This window comes from Dermochelys coriacea, chromosome 2 (assembly GCF_009764565.3).
Source record: "Dermochelys coriacea isolate rDerCor1 chromosome 2, rDerCor1.pri.v4, whole genome shotgun sequence".
In the NCBI taxonomy this organism is placed as follows: Eukaryota; Metazoa; Chordata; order Testudines; family Dermochelyidae; genus Dermochelys; species Dermochelys coriacea.
In genome coordinates this window covers 40723845-40750309 of record NC_050069.1, presented here as the reverse complement: position 1 = coordinate 40750309, position 26465 = coordinate 40723845, and the positions used below count along the sequence as shown (strand labels likewise).

Below are 26465 nucleotides of genomic sequence, written 5' to 3'. Positions count from 1 at the left end.
GAATGCAATAGCGGATGACCTAAGAAGGAACTTTTCACAGACCGACGAGTGGGAAATGGATCCTGCAATAATAAAAACTCTATTCAGATAATGGGGATTCCCCTTAATAGATCTCTTTACAATGAAACAAAATGCCAAGTGCCCGCAATACTGCTCATGAGCCGGATTTGGCCACAGTTCCCTGAGAGATGCCTTCCTTATGAAATGGGAGGCCCCACTAATGTATGCCTTTCCCTCAATCCCTCTATTTCATTGTGTCCTCCAAAAGATCAGGCAAGACAGGTCCAGGGTCATCCTTATCGCACCAACATGACCCAAACAAACATGGTTCCCATATCTGAAACATGTGGCGGTGAGACCACTTCGAACCCTTTCCCTTGTGCTTCATCTGTTGACACAGGATGCAGGTCACCTTTGTCACCCCAACATCTTGATACTCCATCTCAAGGCCTGGCTAATCCATGGATGACGGGACTTGAGACTCACTGTTTGAAGGAAGTGCAAGGCATACTACTGAACAGTTGGCAATTGACCACACAAAAGACATACAGAATCGTTTCCACTTGTGGAGTATTTGGTGCCAGAACAAGCAGATTACTCCACAGTTGGCCCCGCTTCCTCTAATTCTCAACTACCTATTGACTCTAAAACAACTGGGCCTATCTACTAGCTCATTCAGAGTGCATCTAATGGCCATCACCTCCTTCCACTACAAGGTGGATGGAGTAAGCATCTTTGCTCACACACTGATTAAACGCTTCCTCAAGGGCATAGTGAACTCTTATCCCACATTACAGGACCCAACCCCCATGTGCGATCTCAGTCTTGTTCTCCATGCACTCATAGGCAAACCCTTTGAACCAATAGTGACCTACTCACTGTTACATCTCTCCATGAAGGTTGTCTTCCTCGTGGCCATCACGTCAGCAAGAAGGGTGGGAGAGCTTGGTGCCCTAATGGCACACCCACCTTATACCACATTCCTCAAAGACAAAGTAATCTTATGACAACTTCCCAAGTTCATACCCAAGGTTGCCTCTCCCTTCCATCTCAACCAGCCCATTTACTTGCCTGTATTTTTCCCCAAACCTCATGCTGACAGCAGGGAGGCCTCTCTCCACACGCTGGACATCCGCAGAGCGCTAGCATTCTATATAGAAAGAACAAAAATGTTTAGAAAATCATTGAGTGTGCCTATTGACAACAGAACGTTCTCAGGGTCAAATGATCTCCAAGCAGAGGCTATCTAAATGGATATCTACATGTATCCACTTATGTTACCAAAATCATAATATGCAAACTCCCCCTGGACTTCACGCACACTCCACATGGGTACTATCTATATCTGTAGCATTTCTAAATAACGTACCCATCGCGGACATTTGTAAAGCACCTGCCTGGGCACCAGCCCATACCTTTACCAAACACTATGCATTAAATAACAATCAGCTGCAACACACAGTTTGGACTATCGGTCCTCTCCACTGCACATAAATCAACTCCGAAGCCCCTCCCCTCCATTGAGGGGCACTGCTCTACAGTCACCTAAAGTGCAGCACCCACAGGGACACTCTTCAGAGAAGAGAAGGTTACTCACCTTGTGCAGTGACTGAGGTTCTTGAAGATGGTTGGCCCTGTACTTCAGAGATTCACCTCGATCCTCTGGAGTAGAGAAGGAACTGGGGAACAGTTGGCTGCTCACGCAGGGTAATTGCTCCGAGCGTCATGAGATGGCTGCCGTGTGTGCTCAGCCAACCCGGTCACTGCTACTACAAATCTCCTATTAGAAGCGCAGGGCGCCAAGAAACCTAAAGTGGAGTACCCACAGGGACAACCATCTTGAAGAGCCTCAGTTACTGCACAAGGCACGTAACCTTCTCTTTTTCCAAAGATGTTTCATATTGAAGCTGGTGATGAATCCTCCTGCACAGAGTCAAGTAGCGGAAGCAAAGCTAACCATTTCAACAGGATTTTCCTGATTAGAGGGGAAATTGATGCTCCTGGTAAGGTATCTATATAACTCATTACCAGAGCCTCAAGCTAAGAAGGGGTATGTGCTGAAAGTGACGCCTACGCATGTAAAGAGTTACCAGAAGAAACATGGCAGTGGCAGAGAAGGAGAATGATTCCACTGCTGCTTCTTGGACTCTCTCTGTATGCTGGAATGCTTCCTCTTCTCCTTCTTTTTCCCCTGGAGCAAAGTCATGTGGAGGACTGGAAGCCTGCCTTTTGGTAATGGCATCAACTGGTGTTAATTCTAAGTTCCCAAAGGGTCTTTGGTGCCAGGTCAGACTGGGTTGACAGTATGGATTGTCTAGATGGAACTTGAGGTGGTAGACGGTCTGAGTGGGAAGCTGAGCTGCTGTAAGCGCTAGCCTTGGAGAGCTGGACCTCCAGCCCAACATCGACAGAGGTGCCATGGCTGGAGTGGCTAGGTGTCTCTCAGGTCTCTCTACCCAAGATTTCAGCACAGAAGCAGACCCCATACCTCCTGCTTGAGTACTGGACTGGTCAAGTTGGAGACTTACTAAAGCCAAAGGCACTTGCAGCATGAGCTGCCTCTCCTTCCTTGTCTGAAGCATAAAAGCATGTGCACTGAGATACTGTGTGTGATTCTCCCAGGCACACAAGGCACCGGATATGTTTTTCTGTGTCAGGGAAGATTGTACATTTTTTTTTTGAGCCCCTTACTGTTTTAGGGATCTGACTTAGTCTCTGGGGGTCCAAGGCCCACAATCCCAACTAACCTAACTATCACTACCAATAAACAGACCATAACTATTTATTCAAAGAAAACAGGTAGTTTTTCTATACAAGTCCGCAGCTCACCACTATCGATGCTGAATCCCATTAATGGGAATTCACAGAGGCCCTTGTAGAAGAATCCGTGCTTACATGTGTGGTTCTCCAGCCCCTTCTAGTAGCTGGACCACAAAGAGATGGATGAGTCGGCTACTGCTTTTGAGCTAACCACTGAGTCTTTTAGCTCAGGTTTCAGAGTAGCAGCCATGTTAGTCTGTATTCGCAAAAAGAAGAGTACTTGTGGCACCTTAGAGACTAACAAATTTATTTGAGCATAAGCTTTCGTGAGCTACAGCTCACTTCATCGGATGCATTTATCTGATCCTATGAAAGCTTATGCTCAAATTTGTTAGTCTCTAAGGTGCCACAAGTACTCCTTTTCTTTTAGCTCAGATAGTGAGGCTTTTTTTTTTTTTAAATAAGATCTAGACTTCTTGAGTTCAATCCCTTAGAGCTGATGACGTCCCACCATGGAGCAATGTGTTACATTTAGATACCACACTGGTGGGCATTGTTAAATAATTTCTCTTAATTGGGTTGTATTACTTGGAAGATAGTATGTGGTCATGCAATTAAAGACTGTCTTGTAATGCATGTACATAAGGGACAACCTATTTAGCATTTCCTTTTAAGTTCTTAATTATGAAATGTTAATTTTTAAAATATTTTTATGAACTATATCTACATCTATATGGTTTAATATTTCAAGGTCAAACTATAGCAAGTTTAGTTTAGGCACCTGTAATTGAAAAACTGACTATTTTAGCTGATACAACCCAGCTTGATTGAGAGGTGAGTGTTTGCCTTTCTTTTGGGGATATCATAAAAATACAAATAGAGAGTATAAAATTCATAGCTCTCATTTGAGTGTTTTCTGGATCATGATTTGGACTGCAAACTTGATTCCATAAAAATGAATAATTTTGTACTGCAAGAGAGTAACTGCATAGATTAAATTAATTCCATGTAGTGCTATTAAAACATTTAAAGGGGCATCTGCATTTTATTTTTTAACCATTACGTGTTATGACAAAATTTAATCTCAATTTTTAAGTATAGTTTAATACAGAAAACCCCATCTGTTCATTCTAAAACCTGTCAAAAATGTAATAGATTTTAAAAAAATTAGCACATACAGTATGTAGTAGGGTAACATTGTGGGATATGTGCATATTTGTGTGTGCATAAAGACTATATGGTGGGAATGAAGTTGATAGTAAAAGCAACAGGTATAGGGGAAATTATAAAGTTATAAAAAGCTGTAATATTTAATGTTGTTGCTAATGATAAATGAGTAAACCATACTTAATTTTGGAATAAAGGTAACTTGTGCTTTTTGCCTTCTAAACTTTAATTTGTTTGCTACATCTGGTGTTTGAAAAGCAGACTTCTAAAAATTTCAGAAAATCATAACAAAGGAAATATAGGTAAAGAAAATAACAATATTTAAATATCAATGTATGGATTATATGAAAGCAATTATTGGAGTATGTAACACTACCATGGTTATGTCCTATGGTAGCTTTCTGTACATGCATCATAATACATATATTTATGTGTGCCCCATAATAATAATTAAATCCTGGGTTTGATGCACATGTAGGTATCCAGACCTAAATGGGAATCTGCATATATTTATGTACCTATTTGGGCATCCAAAAGTCTAGTGGCTTATTTTTAGGGTTAACTCTGAAGAAACTATGTTAAAATATAAAATTCCCAGTATCTTACCTGTGCTGTTCGCTGATGTTTTTATTCTGTTGATCAGTTAGGACGATCGTTTAAATTTTCATTGCTGGCTATAATTTTAAACAACAGTCCTTCAGATGACCTTTGAGCAGCCACTGCTGCCAGCATCAAAAGAGAAGAAACTGCCTGAGCTGCTTACTGCAACCAGAGCTGCTCCTCTCAGAGTTTTATGTAAATATTGTTGTTTAAACATCAGGGTATGCATATTCTGCAGTGTTTATTCAAGGAAAATGGAATTGAGCATGTGAACTCATTCAGGATGGAATATGTTTTAAGGAGCTGGAAAAATATTAACCTATAAACTAATTAGCTTTTACATTGAATTGTCTAGTTTTGTCTAATTGTTACAGCCATAGGCATGGTAGAAATTCATAAATTAAAATTGTAAGATGCCCTTAATTTTAATTCTAAAAATGATTTTAGTCTGAAAATGAAAAAAATATTATTTCATCATATCTTTGAGAGCTTGTGGAGGAAAGGTGAAGGCAAATATAGTATTTATCTTCAAAAATAAGAAAAAAGAGGACCCAGGGAATTATAGACCAGTTAACCTTACTTAACCTTCAACACCGAAAGATTCTGGAACAAATTAAACTATTATTTTTTTTCAAAATTGGAGGATAATAAGGTGATAAGTAATAGCCAAGAAGGATTTGTCAAAAACAAATCATGCCAAACTAATCTAATTTCCTTCTTTGACAGGATAACTGGCCTAGTGGATGGGGGTGAACAATAGATGTGATATATCTTGATTTTAGTGAGATTTTTACACTGTTCCACATGATAATCTCATAAGCAAACTAGGGAACTATGAAAGATCAAATTACTGTAAGGTGGGTGCGCAACTGTTTGAAAAACTGTACTCTGTAGTTATCAATGATTCGCTGTCAAATTTGGAGGACATATCAAGTGGAGTCCAGTAATGGTCTTTCTTGGGTCCAGTACTATTCAATATTTGCATTAACAACTGGGATGATGGAGTGGGAAGTATGCTTATAAACCTTGAGGACAGCACCAAGTTGGGAGGTGTTGCAAGCACTTTGGAGGACAGGATTAAGAATTCAGAACTGCCTTGATAAATTGGAGAACTGTTCTGAAATCAGTAAATTCAATAAAAACCAGTTCAGTTAGGAAAGAAAAATAAAAAATAGAAATAACTGATTAGGCAGCAGTACTGCAGAAAAGAGTCTAGGGGTTATAGTGGATCACAAGTTGAATGCGAATCAACAATGTGATGCTCTGGCGAAAAAGGCAAGTGTCATTCTGATGTGTATCAACATGAGGTTGGTTTAAGACATGGGATGTAACTGTTCCAGTCTAGTTGACACTAGTAAAGTCTATGATGGAACACTATGTCCAGTTTTGGGCACCACACAAAGATGGTGTGTGAAAAGAGTTCAGAGGAGAGCAACAGAAATGATAAAAGGCTTAGAAAACCTGACTTATGAGGAAAGGTTGAAAGAATTGGGTATGTTTAGTCTAGAGAAGAGAAGACTGAACGGGGACGTGGTAACAGTCTTCAAATATGTTAAGGGCTGTTATAAAGAGGATTGTGATCAATTGTTCTTCATGTCCAACAAGGGTAAATAAATAGTAATCAGCTTAGTTTTGGAAGCAAGGGAGGTTTAGGTTATATATTAGGAAAAGTTTTCTAACTGAGGATTGTTAACTACTGAAACAGGTTACCTAGGAAGGTTATGGAATCTCTGTCATTGGAGATTAGGAACAGATTAGACAAACACCTGTCAAGGATGGTCTAGATATACTTAATCCTGCCTCAGGACCCAGGGAGGAATTGGATGGGGGTGGGGCAGACTAGATGACCTCAAGGTTTTTTCTAGTGTATGGCTAGAAGCCTCTGAGTATTATATACCTATATTGTGCAGCACAGTGTAGAATATACAGCACTGGATTCAGAAGGCCTGGGTTCTATTTCTGGCTCTGCAAGTGATCTGCTGGGTGACACTGGGCGAGTCACTTCCACACTCTGTGCCTTCATTTCTGCAAAATGGAGATAGTGATACTGACCTCCTCTGTGAAGTGTTTGAGATCTGTGGGTCTTCGTAAGAGCTAGATGATGATGATGATGATCTATTTATTTGTTAGTTTGTTTGTTACTTGGTTATAAAAACCTGAAAACAAACATCTGTTCCACTATTTGGAAAAAGTGGTCTGTTAAATATGTAATTTATTTAAATTTCATTCTTTTTTTTAAAAAGTGCAGTGCTTTTGAGGTTAATTTACAGTGACTACATGTAGTTTCCTAAATTTACACAGAAAGCTGACTAAAAATATTTTCCTTGGACTGAAATACTGTTAGAGAAATCTGGATGACTTGGTGACTTACATACTTGTTTGTTTTTTTGATTAGAGTTGGGCAAATTAACAACCATGTCTACATTATGGTCACTATAGTGACACAACTACATCATAGTGCAGACGCTTCCTACAGTGACGGAAGTGCTTTTTCTGTTGCACTGGTAATCCATGTCTTTTAGTCAGAGGTAGGCTTAATTATGGTGCTCAAGAATGTGAGGCTGAGCACTGTAGCTATGTGTCACAAGTACTCCTGTTCTTTTCACTGTAGCTCTGTTAACCTAATTTTTAAGTGTAGATCATGCCTAAACTACAAAGGCAAACTTTATTAATATAATATGAACATCAGTTAAAACACTGAATTATAGACTTAATAATAGAATAATCCTATATTTTTTGTCAGTTTGACTCTAAATCTGCTATAAACTATATAAAGCACTTACTTTGTATTATTCAATAGTACTGTTCCAAAGATTATTCTGTGCTTTAATTTAAAATGAGATGCATTCTTTTCTCCTTACACACTAAATACTCCCTGAGCTATTCTGTTTGGCATTATATAAGATTAGAAGATGTTTCCAAATTTTTCATTTTCCCACACTCATATTTTTTTCCCAAGTTACTTTTAAATCTTGTTTTCTCCACCCTCTTGGCCAGTTATAACCTTTACTTTTGCATATGTTCAGAGTACACAGTTGAACACCACACAGTAATAATCTTTTCCCCCTTTCAGAAATATTTATATATTTTGTTTCCCATGGGTATCTAGAATCCATTCAGTTCCATTTCTTGCTGACACTTACTTTCCTTCCTCTTATTAAATCTTTATTATTTCTTTCATTAGAAATTAGACCAGGGATGACAGAAAAATTAACTTCTCTTCCAGGAAGAACTAGTGCCAAAGACTAATAAAATGGGAGTTTGAGGTCCTTATTCTTAGCTAGAAATGTTCTGAAAAGTCAGTAACAAAGAAAATAAGTTCAATTTGAAGAATTGCTCATGTGAGTCTTCATGCAAGAAAAAATATTTGTCATGGATGTGGTCACTTGAAAGGATAATAAACACTGAGTGTGCTATTAAAAAGTATCAACTATTTGAGATGAAACACATTGCTTTTTAAATTGACTAATGTGATAAGAATTTACATGTTATGATGATATAATTACAGAGATCTTTTGTAAAGCTTTCTGACAGTTATAATGTGCAGTTGACATTTGCACTCTTTAATGTATAGAATTTTTGGTGGTTTAGGTGATGCATATCTAACAGACCTGTTTTGGAAGATAAATAGTTGTTAGCTTAGCATTTAGTTAATAGTTTGAAAGTCTTTCTTGGAATTTGAAAAGTGATGTATTGTACATAGTATTAAATTCTGTGAAATAGTGTACACATCACAAAGATTGACACTTGTATAAAAGAAATGATTGATTATAAGTAGAATTAACAGGCTTAATTTAAATGTCTTGTGCCTGTGTGTACTCTTGACATTTATTAACCAGAAAGCTTATAGCGTGACCCAGGTACCTTTGCAATTTAATCCACTGGTTTTATTAGTCTGTTATCTGAGCACTTGGACTCTTTTAGTTCACCAATTACTTTGGGTGAAAATTAATTTTTGGCCCTTATTGGTATATAACAGTAATTTAAAATACAACTAAGAAAAAAGAGTGAAAAATAAAGGAAACTTAATATAATTCTAATTACAGAATATAGTAAGTTTAGTGTATTGATATTATTTGAGTAAAAGTTTAAAAAAGCAAATTGAAAAAAAACAAGCACACATATTTGATGGATTTTTTTTCGTTCCTGAATCTTTTATGGAAGGCTGTTTCAGTAAATCATGCCTGAAGAGGTTGTCTGAATAGCTAGGGATAACTGGAACTCAGCACTAACTTGACTTCTATGCTGGTAAGACTTTGACCAACTCAAGATGTACAAAGTTAACTAAAGTCATGGCTTAGATAAATGATCTTCTTGCCAGGCAAAATAAATATTTTAAAACTTGGCACACTGTTACATTCAGCTAACGTGTTTAATTTGTGGTATAGCCATCCTAAAAAAGAGAGCTTGTTTTGAGTGTAGTAGCATGTGCATGTGTGGGTAAAATGCAAAAAAAAGTACATTAAAGAAATATAAATTTGTAGAGTAAAAATAAGTATTCTTTATAGTAACTAACTTGACCTTGTTCCACATACACAGTGTTATGTGTTTCTTGAGAAATGTATTTAAGTTCCTTGCCTTTTTAAAAAAGAAAGGTAGGACAGTTTTTTTTTTGATTTGTATTTAAGCTGTTCTAATGTGCCCCCAAGAGATCATTATGCATGATGAGGTCTTAATTTGTGTGTGTGTGTGTGTGTGTGTGTGTGTGTGTGTGGGAGTTTGGAAACACCTTTGAATTTGCAGAATGCAGAAAAAATTGTGGAGATATTCAAATATGTTCACACCCATAGGATCAGACTCCAGTCTTTTTATGCATAATAAAGAATCATAAGTGGTGTAAAGAATTCTGAAAAACCCAGTTTCAACCGGGAGAGGATTCCCCCTGATGTAGGTACTATGGAAGACCACCGCAAGCACATTTGATTCTTGTCATCTGGAAGAGAAACAAGTGCCATAATTTTATAGTGGAATTGTGAAGAGTGAGCGTGAGAACTGCTGTCAAGCTAACATTTGAATTAAATAGGGAACTTGGCAATGTAAGCACAATGAGGGTTCTACTTCGCTAGACTGCACTAGTCTTAAACAGTGACCCATAAAGAGAACTCTGCTAGATTGATAACCATGATCCCACCACATTTTTGTGTGTGCGCGTGTTTTGTTACAAAAGGGGGAAATTTTTTTGAGATGGAATTTCTTGTGGTTTAAGACTCTGGGCTGGGACTAGGGAGATCTGGATTTAATTCCCAATTTTCCCAGAGACTTTCTGTGTGATTCTGGGTAGGTCATTTAATCTCTCTGTGCTCTGCCTCCCTTTCTGTAAAATGAAGATAACAATAATTCCCTACCTCACAAGAGCGTTGGGAGGGTATGTTCATTGTTGTGTGTGATCCATCCAAATATTCTGGTGATGGGGGCCATGTAAGTATCTAGATAGGTGATTATTAGGAAGACTGTAAAATAATGATTACGTTACGGGGGGCAATGAATCCCCAAGAAGTTAGTCTGTCCTGAAGAAGGGTGAATCTGTCGTCTTCTTGCAGTGGCTCAAGGAGGTGCAGTTTTTGCCTCCTTGTATCAGCTTTGTTGAATTTGGTCCAGTGTTATGAATTATTTGTAGATATTCATTCATTTATTCATTCTCATAATGGGATCACTTTTGTTTGGAGAATCAAAAAGAAAGTCATGATTGGGAAAACTTTGGGGAAAAGTTTCTGTGTTCCAAGAAAGGGAAAGGTTTGAGCTAACAGTTTTATTTTACACATTTCTATGTTGTTTAAGTGCCATGTGGACTAGGAACAAACAAGTGCTCAGGGCACAAATGAGCTTGAAAGTTCACTGGTAGAAGTAGGGAGAGCTGGAGAGACATGCATCACTTGGTTGTGCCATAGAAGAAAATCTGGGGCAGATGGAGAGGCTAGCTACAGCAGATGTCCATCTGCACAGTTTGGGAACCTCTGGGCCTAGTCCTTTATTCACTGAAACTCAATGGGAGTTTTGCCTGAGTAAGAACTGCAGGATTTGGCCCAACATTATTAGTCAGTTTTTTCAAACTTTTTGGAGTATATACTGTAAAATGAATACTAACAGCCCCCCCGCCCCCGTCCTTAACTTAACAAATTCAGAATAGATTCTTCAAAAGTTGCCCCAAAACAAACAAACACAATATCTTTCAACACAGATCAAAAATGGAAAATTTTAGGCTAAAAGAATTTTCAAAATGTGACATATATAAAAAGGGGTGTGGGTGTGTGTGAAAATCTTAAAATATTTAATTACATAGGATGTAATTCAAAGTATACAATAATTTCCATGGACCCTGGAACTTAATGAATAATTCATTTTATTTTAGCAACATGTTAAATCTGTATATTCTGTATTCAAACAAAACAAATTTTCTAACTTCAAAAAATGCAATAAGTTGACTGAAATATGTATAAGCATGTTAAAAATGCCCATATCAAGATGGTTAAAAAGTATTACAATTTTTCATGGGCCATTCACACTTTGTCTTTGTGCTTGGGATAAAAGATCCTATATACAATAAGTGGAAAGTCTAAAGTTATATATAATTTAGTGTGTTTTACGTTCATATGAAAGATGAAACATCTGTTTAAAATATTATGCTGCTAGTCAAATATTTATAATTATTATGGCAGCAGTAGCATCACTATCCTTTATGCATAGCTCACTTCTACTAAAAACTGTCAAATCTCCTTTTTTCATACTGTAAATGTGCTGATTACATTACAGTTGACGCTTTCTCATTGTGATCTTGTTACATCTCATAAGGTAAGCGAGGATCAGGTCTGGCATGGGAGGCCCTCAAGAAATATCCTAAGTGCTACAAAAATTGGTGTTGGTGATGCAGGGGATGCAATTCTCCCTCTATCAGTACTGAACCAGTGACCCTTTGTGGCCTTAGAAATTAGGAGGATAGTCTTTGTCTGAACCAGCAGGGGAAAGGAAACAGTTGGCCCCATTATAGAATATTCAAGGTTCAGTGTTAGGTCTTATCTTCATACAGAGCTCTTGCGCTTTGAATTCGTACTGTGAGCATTCAGTCATCTTATGGTCTTGAGGAGGAGTGCTCTTGGCTGATTGGTGGGACCCAAGGGTTCAGCAAAGTGTATTGGCTTCCATGCATTTAATGAGAGGATTTATGAATCCTTCTTTCAGTCCAGGGGGCCATTCTGCATAGGAAGAAAAGCTTCCCTTTTCTGATTAGAGTAGGACCAGGTCTTTTGGACCCTTGCTGTTTGCATCATGCTAGCTGCCTTTGTGGCTAGGGAGGAAATTCTTTTCACTGCCAGATTGGCCTGGGAAAGGTGGGTTATTTCACCTTCCTCTTAGCTGCCCGGCACCCAGTGGGTATGTAAAATTCACTCTGTTGCAACTTGGTAGATGCCAGTTGCTGGTAATCCTTCAGTAGTGGGTTGGTCCCTGATAAACTGGAACTGGAAATGGATTAGGAGAAGGCATCCCCTAAAGAAGGTGGGGAATGGGGATGAGGTCCTAATGTCTGGTATGGTGAGCAAGTAGCCCTGTTTTCCCCTCTTCCCTTAACCCTTAGATGAGGGAAGTGGTAAGGTCTCAACAGCGGTACTGGGACAGGCTAACTGAGTTAGAGGCTGATGGCAGTCCTCCATCAAGTGGAATAGATTACAATACGAAGGATGATTTGCACTGGACAAGTTATTGCTGTATAGTTCCCGTATGTGGTGTTTAATAAAGCTTCAGCCTGGTTAAACCACATTCCTGGTGTTTCACCATTCTTTCTGTAGTGTTCAAGACAATGCCCTTGCTAAATACTGTAGGCACTGTTATGCTAGAGATTCTCTTTTTCATTTAATTTAAAAGAAGTGCCTTGAGTATTCATAGGTTTCAGAGTAGCAGTCGTGTTAGTCTGTATTCGCAAAAAGAAAATGAGTACTTGTGGCACCTTAGAGACTAACAAATTTATTAGAGCATAAGCTTTCGTGAGCTACAGCTCACTTCATCGGATGCATTTGGTGGAAAAAACAGAGGAGAGATTTATATACGTATAAATCTCTCCTCTGTTTTTTCCACCAAATGCATCCGATGAAGTGAGCTGTAGCTCACGAAAGCTTATGCTCTAATAAATTTGTTAGTCTCTAAGGTGCCACAAGTACTCATTTTCTTTTTACTGTAAGGAGAGTGATCACTTAAGATAAGCCATCACCAGCAGCAGGGGGGGGAAGGAGGAAAACCTTTCATGGTGACAAGCAAGGTAGGCTATTTCCAGCAGTTAACAAGAATATCTGAGGAACAGTGGGGGGTGGGGTGGGGTGGGGGGGAGAAATAACATTGGGAAATAGTTTTACTTTGTGTAATGACTCATCCATTCCCAGTCTCTATTCAAGCCTAAGTTAATTGTATCCAGTTTGCAAATTAATTCCAATTCAGCAGTCTCTCGACAAGCCATTTGCAACACACACTTTGCTTCTCTACAAAAGAAAAAGGACACTAAGCTATCTAAACTACTACATGCCACAAGGGGCCACAACAGTGGTTCCTGTAACCCACCCAGCAATATTGTTAATCTATCCAACTATACTCTTAGCCCAGCAGAAGAATCTGTCCTATCTCGGGGCCTCTCCCTTTGCCCCTCCACCCCCACGAACATGATAGAGTTCTGTAGTGACCTAGAATCCTATTTTCGACGTCTCCGACTCAAGGAATATTTCCAACACACCTCTGACCAACGTATTAACCCACAGAGACCTTCCTACCAACACTACAAAAAGAAGGATTCTGGGTGGACTCCTCCTGAAGGTCGAAACAGCAGCCTGGACTTCTACATAGAGTGCTTCTGCCGACGTGCACGAGCTGAAATTGTGGAAAAGCAGCATCGCTTGCCCCATAACCTCAGCCATGCAGAACTGAATGCCATCCACAGCCTCAGAAACAACTCTGACATCATAATCAAAAAGGCTGACAAAGGAGGTGCTGTCGTCATCATGAATAGGTTGGAGTATGAACAAGAGGCTACTAAGCAGCTCTCCAACACCACTTTCTACAAGCCATTACCCTCTGATCCCACTGAGAGTTACCAAAAGAAACTACAGCATTTGCTCAAGAAACTCCCTGAAAAAGCACAAGAACAAATCCGCACAGACACACCCCTAGAACCCCGACCTGGGGTATTCTGTCTGCTACCCAAGATCCATAAACCTGGAAATCCTGGACGCCCCATCATCTCAGGCATTGGCACCCTGATAGCAGGATTGTCTGGCTATGTAGACTCCCTCCTCAGGCCCTACGTTACCAGCACTCCCAGCTGTCTTCGAGACACCACTGACTTCCTGAGGAAACTACAGTCCATTGGTGATCTTCCTAAAAACACCATCCTAGCCACTATGGATGTAGAAGCCCTCTACACCAACATTCCACACAAAGATGGGCTACAAGCCGTCAGGAACAGTATCCCCGATAATGTCACGGCTAACCTGGTGGCTGAACTTTGTGACTTTGTCCTCACCCATAACTATTTCACATTTGGGGACAATGTATACCTTCAAATCAGCAGCACTGCGATGGGTACCCACATGGCCCCACAGTATGCCAACATTTTTATGGCTGACTTAGAACAACGCTTCCTCAGCTCTCGTCTCCTAATGCCCCTACTCTACTTGCGCTACATTGATGACGTCTTCATCATCTGGACCCATGGAAAAGAAGCCCTTGAGGAATTCCACCATGATTTCAACAATTTCCATCCCACCATCAACCTCAGCCTGGACCAGTCCACACAAGAGATCCAATTCCTGGACACTACGGTGCTAATAAGCGATGGTCACATAAACACCACCCTATATTGGAAACCTACTGACCGCTATTCCTACCTACATGCCTCTAGCTTTCATCCAGATCATACCACACAATCCATTGTCTACAGCCAAGCTCTACGATATAACCGCATTTGCTCCAACCCCTCAGACAGAGACAAACACCTACAAGATCTCTATCATGCATTCCTACAACTGCAATACCCACCTGCTGAAGTGAAGAAGATTGACAGAGCCAGAAGAGTACCCAGAAGTCATCTACTACAGGACAGGCCCAACAAAGAAAATAACAGAACGCCACTAGCTATCACCTTCAGCCCCCAACTAAAACCTCTCCAACGCATCATCAAGGATCTACAACCTATCCTGAAGGACGACCCATCACTCTCACGGATCTTGGGAGACAGCCCAGTCCTTGCTTACAGACAGCCCCCCAATCTGAAGCAAATACTCACCGGCAACCACACACCACACAACAGAACCACCAACCCAGGAACCTATCCTTGCAACAAAGCCCGTTGCCAACTGTGTCCACATATCTATTCGGGGACACCATCATAGGGCCTAATCACATCAGCCACACTATCAGAGGCTCGTTCACCTGCGCAACTACGTGATATATGCCATCATGTGCCAGCAATGCCCCTCTGCCATGTACATTGGCCAAACTGGACAGTCTCTACGTAAAAGAATGAATGGACACAAATCAGACGTCAAGAATTATAACATTCAAAAACCAGTTGGAGAACACTTCAATCTCTCTGGTCACTCAATTACAGACCTAAGAGTGGCTGTCCTTCAACAAAAAAGCTTCAAAAACAGACTCCAACGAGAGACTGCTGAATTGGAATTAATTTGCAAACTGGATACAATTAACTTAGGCTTGAATAGGGACTGGGAGTGGATGAGTCATTACACAAAGTAAAACTATTTCCCCATGTTATTTCTCCCCCCCCACCCCTGCTCACCCCCCACTGTTCCTCTGATATTCTTGTTAACTGCTGGAAATAGCCTACCTTGCTTGTCACCATGAAAGGTTTTCCTCCTTTCCCCCGCCTGCTGCTGGTGATGGCTTACCTTAAGTGATCACTCTCCTTACAGGTTTCAGAGTAGCAGCCGTGTTAGTCTGTATTCGCAAAAAGAAAAGGAGTACCCGTGGCACCTTAGAGACTAACAAATTTATTAGAGCATAAGCAGAAGTGAGCTGTAGCTCACGAAAGCTTATGCTCTAATAAATTTGTTAGTCTCTAAGGTGCCACGGGTACTCCTTTTCTTTTTACTCTCCTTACAGTGTGTATGATAAACCCATTGTTTCATGTTCTCTGTGTGTGTGTATATCAATCTTCCCTCTGTTTTTTCGACCAAATGCATCCGATGAAGTGAGCTGTAGCTCACGGAAGCTTATGCTCTAATAAATTTGTTAGTCTACAAGGTGCCACAAGTACTCCTTTTCTTTTTGCTAATACAGACTAACACGGCTGCTACTCTGAAACCTGTCATTATGCAAAGTGTTGGCATAGAATCTCTAAATCATTTTGAGATTGAGACCTTCAAGATAAAAGATGCTATACTTGTTAGAATTTTAGAAAGATGCTATGTTAGTTTTGAGTAATTTTAGCTCTTTTAATTTCAGGCTAAGTAAATCTAATTTTGGCAATATTATGTCATAAATATTGCCATCTTTTTAACCATATTGTTTACATAACAATCATATTTCATTCTATTATCTGTTAGCTTCCAATAGTCAGACTGCTGTTAAAGTTCCCAAGAGCCCAAGTTTTACAGCAGTTAAGTTTATATCAAACAGATCAAAGCAAATTAATTTTTCTGTATCCACTGTTTTTACTTGTTTATATTGCTTTTCATTAGAACAGTAGTAAAATTTAGTCTGCATTTTTCAAGGTTTAGTTTGACTTCAGTATCTATTCCCAATAAAGCAGCTTTGCAAAATTTGCTTGCATGCCTTTTACCTTTGATAGGGGGAAAAGATATTTTATTCAAAGAAGTTTTCACCTTAGAAGAGTGGTTAGTTAAAATTTTGCAAGGCTATAATCATAGAATATGAGAGTTGGAAGGGACCATCTAGTCCAACCTCCTGCTCAAATCAGAACCAATCCCCAGCTAAATCATCCCCACCAGGGCTTTGTCAAGCCTTAAAACTTAAAAACCTCAAAGGAAGGAGATTCCACCACCTCCCTAGGTAACGGATTCTAGTGTTTCACCACCCTCCTAGTGAAAAAGTTTTTCCTAATATCCAACCTAAACCTCCCCCACTGCAATTTGAGATCATTACTCCTCGTTCTGTCACCTGCTACCACTGAGAACAATCTAGATCCATCCTCTTTGGAACCCTCTTTCAGGTAGTTGAAAGCAGTTATCAAATGCCCCCTCATTCTTCTCTTCTGCAGACTAAACAATCCCAATTCCCTCAGCCTCTTCTCATAAGTCATGTGTACTAGTTCCCTAATCATTTCTGTTGCCCTCCGCTGGATGTTTTCCAATTTTTCCACATCTTCCTTGTAGTGTGGGGCCCAAAACTGGACACAGTACTCCAGATGAGTCCTCACCAATGTCGAATAGAGGGGAACGATCACATCCCTCGACCTGCTGGCAATAAAGTGCTCTATTAATGTATTTTTTGTATACATGCATTTACATTTTGATGCCTATATGGTAGTATTCTGCAGGAGACAATACCACCACTATATTTTGAAATGAAAATCCTGCAGGTCATAACTAGTTTGACATAGATTGGTAACAGATCTTGAAATGATTCTTTGCTCAACTTCCCATGGGTAAGAATGTTTAATTTTAACATACCCCTGTCATTGGAAGCTATTTTGTGGAGCACCAACCTTCCTTCCATAAATAGGAACTGGGTTCATCATTTTGGGTTTCTGCAAGTAGTCTGGAAAGTAAATTAGATTTATTTTTCTAGAAATAATTGCTGGAAGAGTAGCAAGAAGATAAGGGAGAAATTTGTTGGGGAGTGGAGGAGAGAGAGAGTCAAAACAGTAACTTGAAACAACCTACCCATATAAGTGTGCAAGGAGGTTTCTGAAAAGTAGCTAGATGGACTATGTCAGTATGATTTTTGCAGTGTAATACACAACTGTAATCGATTTTTTTACCACGATTTCCCCTATTTTAAAGAAATGACATTTTTACTTGTTTTTTTGAGAGCATAGGCCAATATTTGCAGAAATAACCATGTGATCCCCACGAGAAAACATTCTTCTCCCATGAAGTATTCTCACTAGACATCTTGGAAGTCTTGCAAATTAAACAAAGCTTGTGTTGTGAAGCATGTTTTAAAATGGAAAAAAAATCTTCTAAAATGAATTAAAGCAAAAGAGTTGTTTGTTTTATTTAAATAAAATATTTAATAGACTATTGGGAAAAGGTTACTGTAAAATTCAGAGCACGTATTCTGACACTGTGAGATATAGCTTATATTAGACAAAATGGCAATAGCCATTTTATTTATCAAATATTTCAAGTTAAATTTGACAGAACATTAATCTTAATTTATTAAAATATGTCTCATGGATATTTTACTTATTACTCAGACAGCATTAGAGGTGCACGTGATACTTTACAAAACATTAAAATGAGGTCCCTTCTCTGAAGAGCTTGTGGGTGGTTCAGGGGAGGCCAGATTCTGCGAACATTTATGTATGTGAGTAACTTTACGCATGTAAGGACTGTATGCATGGGACTTGTATGATCACCAGCCAAGTTAGGACAAGAACAACTTGAGTAGATTACATACTCTGGTGCTTGAATGGAGGAGAAGATAGGAAATAATAATTTTCCGTATACTTACTTTCTAATTATATAAATATGCCCAGTTTATTTTTGTTTAGGAAGAAAATAGATATCTTCTTTATTTACACTAAAGATGCTCTTTATTATGTCCAGTATTGAAAGCAAACCTAAATTATTGTTAAAGGCCAGCATCATAAGTTATTGCATAGTTATTTCACAAAATATTTTTAGTAAATAATTATTCTGTTTCTCTGTAAAGATAAGCACTTAAAATACACTTTTGTGCCTTTTTACAATTTAGATAGCTATTGTTATAATTGATATTAGCAATCATTCCCATTATTAAAATGCAAATGCAGTTTACTAAACTTTGCAGCTAATGACATTTTAGAAATATATATTTTTAAAAAAGTTTCTTTAACTTTAAAATGTTTGTCATGTGGTGTGAGCTAGATTTATTAGACTGCAGTAGTTTTAGTGCATTTTGGCTGTGATGTTTGTTATGACATCACTGTAATCTATATACAGAATGTGATTTCAGTTGGTTTCAGTGTTAAATATTTTCATAATTATGCTAGTTTTGGCAGTTCACTTGGAACGTTTTCTCTTTAATGAACGTGTTTTACTTCTGGGTAGATGAGACAGCCACATGTTTGAAAAATTAATAGCATGCTTTTAAAGTTAACATTGAGCAGAAGTGTATAATTACAGAACTTTTTTGAATGTAAGTAGAACTAAATAGGAATCTAGTTCCTGTAAGGTCATGGCCAGAGTAGTTGTCATCTAGTAATTAGAGTATGACATTTATTTTATAATATATCAGTAGCTGTTGTGCAAGAAAAAAATGTTTTTTTTTTTAAAAACAATACATGCTATACAGAAACTGTCGAATAATTGTGTAGTTTAAGGAAACTAGTGCATATTAGCTAGCACTAAATATAGTAGTACTTTCAAACATTATTGTATTACGTTGGATATTAGGAAAAACTAATTGTATCATACAAAAACTATTGTATCATGTTGGATATCAGATTGGATATTAGGAAAAATCTTTTTCACTAGGAGGAGAGTGGTGAAGCACTGGAATGGGTGACCTAGGGCGGTGGTGGAATCTCCTTCCTTGGAGGTTTTTAAGGTGAGGCTTGAGAAAGCCCTGGCTGGGATGATTTATTTGGGGATTGGTCCTGCTTTGAGCTGGGGGTTGGACTTGATGACCTCCTGAGGTCCCTTCCAACCCTGATATTCTATGATTCTGAGATTGAGCTGTTTTTAAGCTGTATCTAGATACATATTGTTACAAGTGTTCACATAGGTGGGAATAAAGTAGAGTCTTTTATTAGAATTTCCTTATTAATAGTAATGTATAGTTATGTTTCGCAGGGTGGTGCTTGTGTATTATTTTTGTCACCATTTTGGAGCACGTTGATATTATTTTGACTACCCTGTTAGATCCAACGCAATAAACAAACTATTGCAGACTGTTCCCCTCTCAGCAAAGACTAATTGCTCAGTAAGTAATAAAATTAAAAACAAATGCAATATAACAAAAATATAATAAAATCTCAATCTTAATATTTTTAATTCAAACAACAAACGATAGGATCTATTTAAATAAAAATAAAGATTGAAATTGGAGCTTATTCAGAAACAAAGGTCTTTTTCCTTAAAAAAATAAACCTTACAGGATGAAAAAAGTTTTACAGAGCTTTTTATAAATGGAGAGGAATGAAATGAGACTGATTTAGGCATAAGCAAATTCTATGTTGTAGGAGTCATGTTGCAAAAGTGCAATTGCCAGTAGACTTTGCACATGCTGATGGGATTCTTGTATGACAGGTGGTTTGAGAGTGTGCACTGGTTAGTACGAGGCTGAAAAAGTAGAATTTGAATGGAGCTAGGGTCAACACCATTAGTGGTTTAAAGAGAGGTAATGCTAATTTAAGTTCATATCAGTAACGAGTCCTTCCAAAACATTCTGTGTAAATGGTAAGTGGCAGTGGCTCTACCACATGCTCAGGAAAGAGGGGATCATGCTTATTGAGCAGGGCATCTGTTGCTTTGATAAGATCAAAAGATAAATAAAAATGCATGATTCATCAGAAACACACTTTTTTTGTACAGAATCTGAAACAGTTTTCTAAGAAAAGGGCATGGTCAAAATAATGCCAAAATTCTTAACTTGAAATCAATGAATAAATTCTCCTCTACAAGTGAAGGAGATGAGCAAGCTTCCTGTTATAAAAGATCTCTACTGAACAGCAAAACTTTTGTCTTCTCAGTGTTGAGGATGTGAGAGGGCAGGTATATCCAAGTGTCATTATTGCTCAGGTATCCTTCCAAATCAGAAATTTAATTTGTAAGGTCCATGGACAAGAGAACAATATTGTACTGATGAGACTCTACAATATGTTGAGGTGCTGAACAACAGGTGTTAAAACAAAATCTTGGTGAGATGCTCTATTATCCATAATGACCAATTGATTCCTATCTTCTAGTTTTGTCCAGAATCGCTGGAACATAGTCCCAGACAATATCAGCAACATTCCTTAATTTGTTTATATGATTGATCAGCAATTACTGATCAATTATATAAAAAGATGAGATGTCCCATATCACCCAAATGACCAGTTAATCCTAATTTAAGATCAACAGAAGATCACTTGTAATTTCTGCACGCACAATCTCAACTCTAAAGAAATCTGAAACTCAGCTGGGAACCATTGTTTCTGCGAAACAAGTATGTCTTTTGCATTCCCCTTTGGTATCACTTATTCATAAAAATCCTTGGAGGATTGAGAAAGACAGTCTTTGTCATCCTAGTTGGGCCATCATGGCTGCAATGAGCCTTGTACAAAAAACAGAATCCAGCTGCCATCAAGAGTTCTCTGCTTTCTCATTTTCTCAAAGCTGTTAAGAGAAGTGCTGCATCTAGACCTGCCGAAACATCTGTGAAGTCTCCCTCTGAAAAGCATATAGAAGTAGATCTTCAAATTGTGCACATTTCTAGTTTCCAGAAGGATTTGGGAAACTTTTTTCTTCACTGATAAGATGCTAGGAAGGTAGACACTATAGTGATCTCTAATTCTTCAGCAGAAAGTTTGAGATTTTGAAGAAATCAGGACCTTGCTCATAAGCTTCTGATAGATCAAGTTTCTATCCTTTTGTAGACCATGAGGAAGGTGCAAGGTAGTAGGCTCATATGCCATATTAATAAGATTGGAGAAAATTTATTTTATTATTCTCTCCTATCTTCCCACATTTAGAATATCTCTTTTGTGTTTCAGAGTAGCAGCCGTGTTAGTCTGTATTCGCAAAAAAGAAAAGGAGTACTTGTGGCACCTTAGAGACTAACAAATTTTTGTGTTTGCGACACAGAGATCCATTGGTGCCAGCTAGAAAGCAGTTCACTACTCTGTTGAGATACAGAGAGATGTTAGTGCCAGCTTGCAAAGGGTTCGCTACTCTGGGTCAGCAATTCCTATCAGGCCTGACAAACTCACTGTACAACACATTGCTTTTGTTGTACTTATCCAAAAAGTGGCCTATAAGGTATCAAATGGAAGCTGATGACACACTGGTCATTAATATCACTGTGAAATGTATGTACTGACAATATATAAGAAAGTGTGTGTGTGTGTGTGTGTGTGTGTGTATGTATATATACACACACTGACATTATATTTTAAAGCCTGTAACAAGGCAAAGGGAACAAACAGGTCTTCTGCCAGACTCTTATCTCTGTCTCTGATGTAAATTAAGGATTATAAGGCAACACAATGGAAGCCCCATTTGCATGTGGAGCCAAGTGAAAAAACAGGTTGACTGGGGGAGGTGTGAAGGGGCTTGTGTGTGTGTGTGTGTGTGGGGGGGGGGGAAATGTGAAACCAACAGTGGGGAGCACACTGGAGAACCAGCCACAGGGGAAAAGAGTCTTATCTAGGAGTGCACTTCAAAAGGAATATTTCAAAGATTTATTGAACTATAAGAGGAAGGAACAAGGCCTCTTGTCCTAAACTGGGGAAGTAAAGAGGATGTTGCTTTTGGCATTCATGAAAGTTGCATCCTGGCCATGAGGGCTAGTGACGTTGGGAAGTTGCTTTAGGTGAGACATTGCTTTAGACCAGTAGTTCCCAAACTTGTTCCGCCGCTTGTGCAGGGAAAGCCCCTGGTGGGCTGGGCCGGTTTGTTTACCTGCCGCGTCCGCAGGTTTGGCCGATTGCGGCTCCCAGTGCCCGTAGTTCACTGCTCCAGGCCAATGGGAGCCGTGATCGCCTGAACCGGCGGATGCGGCAGGTAAACAAACCGGCCCGGCCCGCCAGGGGCTTTCCCCGCACGAGTGGCTGAACAAGTTTGGGAACCACTGCTTTAGACAAGGATTTAACTAAACTTGGACCCTAAGGGAAACATTTTATACCTTTTTGTTTTACATGTAACCTGTTTATTATCTTTGCTCACTAGCTCTTAAGTTTATTTACAAAGATTAAGATTTATTTGTTTTCCCTACAAGTAGATTCCAGTGCTGTGTTGTTATAAGGGACCTAATCCTGAGTTTTGCCATGCAAGCTATGTGTACACTGTCTCTTCAGAGACAGGCATACCTGGTTATTTCTGGGAGTGTCCAGTGACGGGCTGGATACGACAGAGTCACACTGGCAGAGGGGCTCGGGGATTGGTGTGTGTCTGTCTCTAGTCTGCACAAGAGAGGGTGAGCTCTGTGGAGTCCTGGAAGACCATACTTATCTTTGACCAGAGACTGTTAGTTTCAGGAAGCTGAACTAGAGCAGGCATCAGGCAGATCTGCTTCACTCTAGCGGCAGGTGGTGGTGAGGTGTATCTCAGCCCTGACTGCCGCTGGAGAGCGTCACGGTGATATCTTAAGTTTTATTTGTTAATAGGCTTTCTCTTCTGCCCTTTTAGCATTTGGGATTCATTTTTTCTGTAAAAGGCCTATTCTTTCTTGTCCTCCTTATTTAGATGGGTCAGTATGCTAGTTTATTTTATGTTTTGTCGTGTATTTAGTCTTCTTCCAGACCAAGGTGTTGGTACATATTCTCTCTGCCTTTCTTCCTGAAATGTTATCTCCATTTTGTCGATCAGGGAAATTGACATAAATAGTTTTTCTCCCTCTTCCAAATATGAAATGGAAAGGTTGTGGCATTCCCTTGAATGTATTTACATCTCTTTAAGTTTAAGACCTTTTCATAAGTTGGACATGCTTTTCATGTTGTCTGAGGAAACTTTGAAAGGCCAAGAAATACAGAGTTAAGATCCCCTCATGTAATTCTTACAAGAACATTAAACAAGAAATGTTAGAAAATCAGGAAATACAGACTGAAGATGACACTTCTCCCACAACATAACTACGCAATTTTAACAGTGTTGTAGCAGGAATGACAACAGGAACTAGGAATGTCACCTCTCCATAAAACACTGCCACTTTTATTGCCCATTATAGTTTCTTAACAGGACTTGTGTTCCTACACTCCAGCAAACCCTTGTGATCTGGGCAGCATTATGATCCAGGACATACTTGCTGCTGGTAGGCTGATTTCACATCAGATAAAAAGGTTTAAGAATGGGTAAAGTACTCTGATCTCCCTAAGGGAACCTTGGGGCAGGGATCACAGGCAGCAGAATTAAGTTTTTTTTTCTTCTTGTAATATTAATATTCTTATGATAAGGCATTAACCATAATGTATTTGTTTTCTAAATATGAGTTTTGATGATAAACGCACATTCTGGAAGGGCACAGGGAACACGACACAATAGTTGAGCCATTGCAACCCTAACTCCACATAACTAAGTTTTGTGTGTGTGAATTTTCTATGTTGCAAGTATTTATCATTTAACATACATTTTTAACTCAGTTATTTTATGAGTGAGCCATGTTCTCTGTTGCCAAAGTACTGAAGGTAAATCAGTCATATAAAAGCTTAAAGATGAGCAGTTACTTCAGGTTTGTTTATCTATTTTAGGGCAGTATTTGCTGTTTTAAGGGTCTGAGAGAATGTCTTGCTTCATGAGGCAGCTTTAATTAACTGTGGTAGAAAGGACATGACTCTGACATGTTGGAACTGTTCAAGATTGTTTCATGAGCAAACACTTAGGCTAATCCGATAAAGGTGGATAGTGTATCTCACATTTATTTTTATAGTCTGTAGGGTTTTTTCTTTGATTTTTTTCAGGAATGTTTTGTCTGAATTGCAGCTAATTACGGTCAGCACTACAATGTGCGACTTTTGCTAAAACAAAACCAATCAATTAAATATTGGATTGATACTCTTTTTTTATTTGCATTTCAAATCATCTGTTTTTTGCTTTCTAGTTAATCCCAAATTACTGTGTAATTTATGGTTAAACACAAACTGTAGTGTACAAGGAACAATACTAGCAAAAATATTATATTTATCAAATCTAGCAATCATAAATCCCTTATGTTCAGCTGCTCTTTAGTTAATTTTTTTCTTCTTTGAATAATTCAGATTAATATTTGTTTGATTTCCAGGAAGATCATGAAAGCAGCGGTTCCAGTTCAACGAACCGCAGTACCATAGAGAGTGCAAAATCAGCAATGAAACCACGACGAATCCAGCAAACTGCTCCTTCTGATCCTGATTTACCGCCAGGTAATGTACAACATACCTTTCATGAACTGGATTGTAATTGTGTTTATTTGTATGCTTTGTATGGATTTTATAAATAAAATAGGTTAAAGGTTTATTAACTTGGACCCAAATTTTCAAATCTGTGTGCTTAAAGTTAGGTGCATTAAATATATTTAGGCAGCTAATAGTAGCCTGATGTTTTAGAAGTGCTGACTATCCACAAATTACGCTGAGGTGAAAAGGATCTAGCAGTATTCCAAAACACAGCTAAATTAAAATAAAACTTGAACTTAAAGAAAAGACACATCTTTTCCTGCTAATTACTGGTAGGCCTTTGCACAAGGACTAGCGTGCTCGAGTTTTTCCAGTAATTTTGGCTGATGTACATCTGTGTCTTCGGGATGAGAAAAGTTGAGAAGCTTATCTCAATATCTTATTTTCTTTGTCTTCTTACAAGGTTTTCAGTGTGTGCTAATGTGAATTTAAGAAATCATCCTCTTTTGTGCATGTAGCATTGGATGTTTTCCTTGTGGTATTTTTCTTTTTGGCAAACTTATTGATCTAGGTCTAGGGCACTCCAGTTTTTTAGGTCTTTTTTTTGGACATTATTATTATTGTGGGCCTTCAGAGTTGATGAGGCCTTTCTCTACCGTGTCAAAGTAGCAGAGAGCTGAAGTTAGTAGTTGTCTCATTAATCTGACCTTGGGAGAGGACATTAAAGTTTGTGTGCAGATCACTTTGTGTTAGGAAATATATCAAGGGATAAAAGCCTAGATAGCACGAGGATCATCCTGCCTCAGTGTGTAGAAATGGACTAGATGATTTCTTGAGGTCCCTTCTGGCCCTACATTTCTATGGTTCTATTATGTTGTTTTGGCTCACTTTGGTGCATGGACATCTGTGTTAGAGCCAAGGGTTAAAGACTGCTTTGATTTGTTTGTCTTGATTGGTGTTGAAGGAAGTCTGGAACTTCAGTGACTTGGATATACAGGAGTTTTGGCACACATCTCCTACCTGGGCAGCACTTCAGCTCAGTGGTAGTAGAGTTTGTCCATCTTGGCTCATTGTGTCCCATCTCCACATCATGAGGTTCCGACACGTAGTTATCCTGACCCAACCCGCAGAAGTCTTGTGTGGGAAATCATAGGTTCCTCAGTGATGGTTTTGGCACGTTGGAATATTGGTTTCTGTGAGAATCTTCAGGATATAGGTGCTCTGGAGGCATGCTTTTTGGAACACGGGCATCACATGGAGCGTAGACCCTCCAAGAGGGGCATTTCTCCAAGAACAATTGCATCATGAAATGCGCTTTTCCAGGCAGAAACCTGTAGTTGCCTAAGGAGAGCACCTTGCTGGGCATGTCAGTATCTTGGTGAAGCATCAACACCTGGTTATCATGTTTTTCTCTTAGTGCTTCAGTAGTTACTTTGTAACCTTGATGCTCTTGTGGATCTGTAAATACATTGTCACTTCTGGTCTGTAGGCACATTCTACGCAGTCAGTGGTGTGGTGAAGGGATGGACACTCAGTATATCAGTGTGAAAAGCTCAACAATTTGGACTGTTACCAGCGAGCATCAGTAAGAGCTGATGTCTTTGGATGCATCATGACAGACTTTCAGCAGAGCTAAGTTCTCCAAGTTCAGTTTTGTATCTTTGATGCATCTAGCATCAGCCACCTTCCATGTCACTCAGATGTTCCATATGATATGCAACATAGGAATCCAAATACTGTGAATCTTGTTCTATGATTTAGATGT

At 38.9% G+C, this 26465-nt stretch overlaps 1 protein-coding gene and 1 long non-coding RNA gene across 20 annotated transcripts in view; both read left to right on the top strand.

Annotated features, from left to right (window-relative positions):
• The window catches only part of VPS13B (vacuolar protein sorting 13 homolog B), a 921736-nt gene that overhangs the window by 69039 nt on the left and 826232 nt on the right, over positions 1-26465 (top strand). For all 19 annotated transcript variants that reach the window (XM_038388370.2, XM_038388367.2, XM_038388371.2 and 16 more), the window contains exon 4: positions 24607-24727. In XM_038388370.2, coding sequence (XP_038244298.1) covers positions 24607-24727 — 121 coding nt within the window. The remainder of the gene's footprint in view (positions 1-24606; positions 24728-26465) is intronic.
• Positions 2806-3918, top strand: LOC122458623. Its single transcript, XR_006278700.1, has 2 exons — positions 2806-2991; positions 3196-3918. It is a non-coding gene; the product is annotated as an uncharacterized LOC122458623 (long non-coding RNA).